This window comes from Aplysia californica, unplaced genomic scaffold, assembly GCF_000002075.1.
Source record: "Aplysia californica isolate F4 #8 unplaced genomic scaffold, AplCal3.0 scaffold00693, whole genome shotgun sequence".
Classification (NCBI taxonomy): Eukaryota; Metazoa; Mollusca; class Gastropoda; order Aplysiida; family Aplysiidae; genus Aplysia; species Aplysia californica.
In genome coordinates, this window is record NW_004797963.1 from 350,271 (window position 1) to 355,646 (window position 5,376).

At 39.5% G+C, this 5,376-nt stretch overlaps 1 protein-coding gene across 1 annotated transcript in view; it reads right to left on the reverse strand.

The window, feature by feature from the left end:
• Positions 1–4,031, reverse strand: part of LOC101849409 (elongation factor 2) — a 21,874-nt gene extending 17,843 nt beyond the window's left edge. The window contains exons 1-4 of the mRNA XM_005108486.3: positions 3,926–4,031; positions 2,304–2,518; positions 1,087–1,274; positions 576–784 (exon numbers count right to left, since the gene is read on the reverse strand). Of these exons, the coding sequence (XP_005108543.1) occupies positions 576–784; positions 1,087–1,274; positions 2,304–2,518; positions 3,926–3,928 (615 nt within the window). The 5' untranslated portion in view covers positions 3,929–4,031. The remainder of the gene's footprint in view (positions 1–575; positions 785–1,086; positions 1,275–2,303; positions 2,519–3,925) is intronic.
• Positions 4,032–5,376: the final 1,345 nt, after the last annotated feature.

The window sequence follows — 5,376 nt, forward strand, 5'->3', positions numbered from 1 at the left end:
TGTGAAAAATTCTGTTTGATTTTTTTTCACTATGTATTTGAACTATTTATACCCCCTAAATTAAATTAGTTTAGATTCTAATTAAAATTGCCTTACTTTGCTTCTAAAGTGACTTGTTATCTTCCTGTGTGGTCATTTAATGCAGTAATGTTATCAGATTCCTCTTCTTTTGGCTTTCAATGTGTATATATGGGTGCACGCTCAGTGAAGAATCCCATGCACGCAGTGAGAAGAAATGCACGCTCAGTGAAGACAACACCCTAGGCTGGAAAAACTGTTGGGCACACAACGTTTAAGAAATCTGGCGACTATGAGCAAGACCATTTTATAACTCGATAGTTTCTTGAATGGAATAGCTACAAAACCGGAAATGGCGGAAAATACGTTCAACGATCGCGAAGTGCACGCGTACCGGCGACACCACTCTATATATATATGGATAAAAACGTGTATTTCACCATCTTTTGTGGTAAGCCAAATACAACAAGTGAAAACAATTCAAGAAGAAGAGTGAAAAAAAGATTTCATGCTTAATCGAATGGGGTTCTTCGAAGAGCAATCACTGATAAGCGTACCTGGATATCTCCCATGGGCCCATCGTCTTCACCGTAAGTACCAACAATGACGTTGACGTTTTCGATGATCCTCTGGAAAGTCTGGTACAAATCCTCAGGATCAAGCTGAAGGGTCAACAGGGCCAGGTCCATCTTGTTCATGAACAGAACTGGGCGGATTCTCTCACCAATAGCCTGACGCAAGACAGTTTCAGTCTGCACACAGACTCCTGTGGATGGCAGAAAAAGAGGATTAAAAACAAAAGAAATTAAGCAGTCAATACCTCAAACAAAGAAATGGGATATGACAATGTCATTTAGAACAAGGCAGAACTGGATACTTTCAGCTTACGTTATTTTTATTTCGAAATGAATTCCCTCTTAAAAAGGAATTGATGACTAGAAATTTTCCATTGCACGCCCTTAGGCTGAACCAACATAGATCAGGACAAGAAGGATAACTAACTAAAACATAGATGGTGCGGGTGTGCGCACGCACAAGGACAAAAGTATCAAACGTCAAAAGAAGTACCAGAAACACAGTCCACCACGACCAAAGCTCCATCAGTAACACGGAGTGCAGCAGTCACTTCCGATGAAAAGTCCACGTGGCCCGGAGAATCAATGAGATTGATCAGAAAGTGGTTATTTTCTGGATCATACTCCTGCTTGATGTACTGCATGTCCTCCTTGGCCAACTCGTAGTACAGGGAAATGGCACTGAAAACACAAACATTTCCATGATGCTACACTGACAAGTCAATAGCATTAAATAGCATAGAGTTGGAAAGAATAAGTCACCAATTTCATTTCATTGTTACATTACCACTGCTGAGGTCAATCTGTGTATTCTATTAAAACTAGAATCCAGCACATACTAGAAATAGCATGGGACAATCAGGCCAGTTCTGATTATTTACATTGAAATCTGTGTTTTGACTGCTTTGCAGGCTTTAGAGACTGATCAGTCATGACAGAAATCTCAATTCAATGAAAGTTTGTCAAGTTAAAGCTGTTCCTAATTATTAAAGAGCTCCACTTTCATACCGTTTTTTTTTTCAATGGTATACTGATCAGATTCACACAAGTTTACATTTCAGAACAAAGAGAACATTACACATACGCAGTGGCTACGTTCACGGCGCCGTGAATGTAGTTGGCAGGCTACGTTCACGGCGCCCTGAATGCAGAGAGTCCATATTTAGGACCTCGATTCTGGGAAAGTTTTTCCTCCTACATCAAAAATGCAAAGTCCATCCTCTAAAACAGCCATGGAAGGCTGCAAAACCACTTATTATAACATTTAAAATCATTTATGATAGATTTTTTTAGAAATGTGTGCACTTTCTATATGACATTCCAATATGGCAGGCGTAAATTTACCTTAGCAACACAAAAGAATTTTCAAAATTTTACCTCATGACTTAACTCTCCACTCTATTTATATTGATGCTACCCAATGATGCTACCACATTTGTAAGCTTAGGTTTCTTCTTCATAACGAATTAAAAAATTTCCCCCTCCTCATGCCTTAAACCGGCAGTGGACGCTCCGTCTAAACGAAGCTTGAGTGACGTGAACGTAGCCTCAACAGCGCCTACAAACTGCATTCAGGGCGCCGTGAACGTAGCCTGCCAACTACATTCACGGCGCCGTGAACGTAGCCACTGCGTTATACATAATCATTACTACAACAAAATAACAGAAGTCATGATGTTGGCCTACAAATTCACTTCAATTAAGACTCACGTAGACTTGATGGTGATACATCTTTCTTGCTCATCCTTTCTGGTGTCTGTAAAACGGGTCTCACCAGCCTTTGCAGAGGCAATGATACCAGCTTTACTGACCAAGGAATCAGTCAGGGTTGACTTTCCATGATCCACATGAGCAATGACGGACATGTTCCTGATATTTTTCTTGTTGTCCATAATGGACCGGATCTCGTCGACGGTAAAGTTCACCTGAAACAGACAACATTTTATGAATACACAAAAAAAATGTAGGCTATTTTATTTTGAAATCTACCATTCCCATCTCTCGTATTCAGACATCAAGCCAAGGCCAGGAAGTCAAGGGAGCATTCCCCCTCGGCCCTCCCCTATTTTACCATGGCGTCCATGGCTTAGGATTCTTGTTCGTGAAACAGTAAATGACAATGTACATTAATTCCACACTTTGCACAAACCATTCCAGTTTTAGTTGTGCAATATTGCTATATCACTATGATACCATCAACTTCAGCTACAACAGCCAACCAAGTAGGCACCTAGAATCTAGAGATCTTTTTTTAATATAGATTTATTAGAGGGTTTTACGGCGCTCGCAACTGCATTAGGTCATATGAGCCCCAAATCTAGATATCTGAGTATGAGAACGAAAGTAAACAGCCCCATAAACTCCCTTCTCATAACTTCACTGGACTAAAATGTTTCACCAACCATAACAAAGATCAATGAATCTGCCATCAACAAAATAATAGGCCCTAATGTGGCGCTTTTTCAGTAGTTCCCACCTCGCGATTGTTATTCGCGGGTTTTGGCCCCAAGAGTAGGGGGGTTTCAGGGGGGCTTGCCCCCCTGACCAAATAAAAACAAGGTGGGGGGTTTCAGGGGGGCATGCCTGAAGTTGTTAGGTTTGACATCTTAGCTTGCCGCGAATCAAACGTATATAGATCTATATGTAGGTCAGGCTCTATCAAATAAGGGGGGTGGGAACTACCGAAAAAGCGCCAGGTAGACTTATTAGGCCTTACCTTCAGTTTCAGACTCACCAAGTAAGTGATTTTTTTAAAACAAGGGAACTCAGCTTGATTGGATCTATCTTGATATTTCCTCTCTCATAATTTATTACATATCAAACATTGTTAGGCCCATTTAATTTAACAACAACCGTATTATATTATAATTTGTCATCGTAGATTTATGTAGAGACACCAATAGATCTACAAAGATAAAGTTGGTTGTGCGTCGTCACGTATGCTCAGCATGACTCGACGGGAAAGGCGAAACAAAACAAGTCGGCAGATATGAGGCATTTCCTAAACATTTAATAATTTCACTCTAGATCTATGTGTAAAAACCACAGGTTGAGAGAACTTGACTGTAAACATCTGAGAGCGTAAAAACTTGCCATTAGATCTATTTGATGCTAGATCTGGAGATCAACTTGTCAATCTGCTGCCCAACAACCGGGGCTACGTGGACCAACTAGGCCTATTTCACAACAGTGAGACACACCAGTACCATCAGTGAAAAACGTTTACAGAAAGACCTAAACACCTTCAAGTTTCGATGAAATACACACATAAATCAATTCAACTAATGTAACAGGAACATTTAAAGTAATAAAATTAATCTGATTGGACTTACCATTTTGGATAGAGTCTAGATGGACAACCACACTAATTTCTGTGTTGCCCTATCAATGGACTCTGGGGGAAAAGGACGTCACATATCACGTGATGATTGGAGGTTAAGCTGAGATATGAAAATTTTAGTTTCGTATATTCAAATAAATCCTGGTAAAATCAGGGACCTTGTTTATTTACATTGTTAGGTCTCATGCACAGAATTCTACACTAAGTGTAGAATTCTGTGGTCTCATGTCAAATCTTGCCGAAAAAAGAAGGGTACTTTTTAAAATGTTCTAAGCTGGCCTAGTTTTGTTTTAGAATATGCGGACACTGAAGTATAATACACCTGTGCGATAATAAAGACCTAATGTGCTAATCTTTTGTATGATTTGAGTAATTTGACCGCTCCATTTGGACTTCGCCTTGATTCTGGATCTCTAGATCTAGATTTATTTGATTTTTGAAACAGTTAGGTCTTGCGTGTGGTAACCTAAAGAGGTATACTGTACAACAAAGCCTACTCTAATACGGGTGCTTGTTGACCAGGCCTACCGCAAAAAAGCAAAACTGTATACATGTAACCTAGGCAAAGCTGCCATTAAGGGGTTTTTTAATATTGGAACTTCGAAACTATACGCAACAGTAGGCCCTTGGACAACATGTGCCAGATTGCCCGATTTTACCAATGGTTTTGCTTTTCGTTAGTTTCTTCTTTGTTTTGTTTTGTTGGATTTTTCTGCATGTAAGAACAATTAAAAATGATCTTACGTTTCGGTGCCCCGGACATTTTACTAAAACGGACATGCGAGCACAAGAAACATTACTGAGATAAGAACAAAATATTGTTCAAAAAATATAATGTCTCGCGTTGATGCACTCGGCACTCAATATGGCTTTCTAGTCTATCAGTCTATAGGCCTATTATATAAGTCTGTTGAGTGGGTATTTTCAATTTTGAAAAGGTATGAAAAGTATAAACGAGAAGCTCCTGTAGCAGAAAATCGACAACCAGTATAAACAATGACAGTGCGGGGAAAAAGTCATGACGCAACTTATCCACAAATATCTCTTTTACAGGTGAAATGCCATCCATACTTAGCACAATCAGTTTGTATCAATTTGTCTTTTAAGGCTAACTAGATCTAGATCTAGATCTAGATCCGGATTATATTTACTTTTCCTGAAAAATTAGGGCTAGATTAAAAACTTTCCTTCATAACTTTGTATAAAATTGATCTACTAGATCTAGACAGATCTAAATACAGTGGAACTCGGATTCAACGAGCTCGCTAAACACAGTGGAACTCGGATTCAACGAGCTCGCTAAACACAGTGGAACTCGGATTCAACGAGATGAGATGGATTCCCCGGGGTTTTTTTCTCATTTAAAATCAATTTTTAAAAAACAACCTGGATTCAACGAGCACTTAAATCAGCGAGCTTGGATTCAACGAGGTCGCTTCGAGG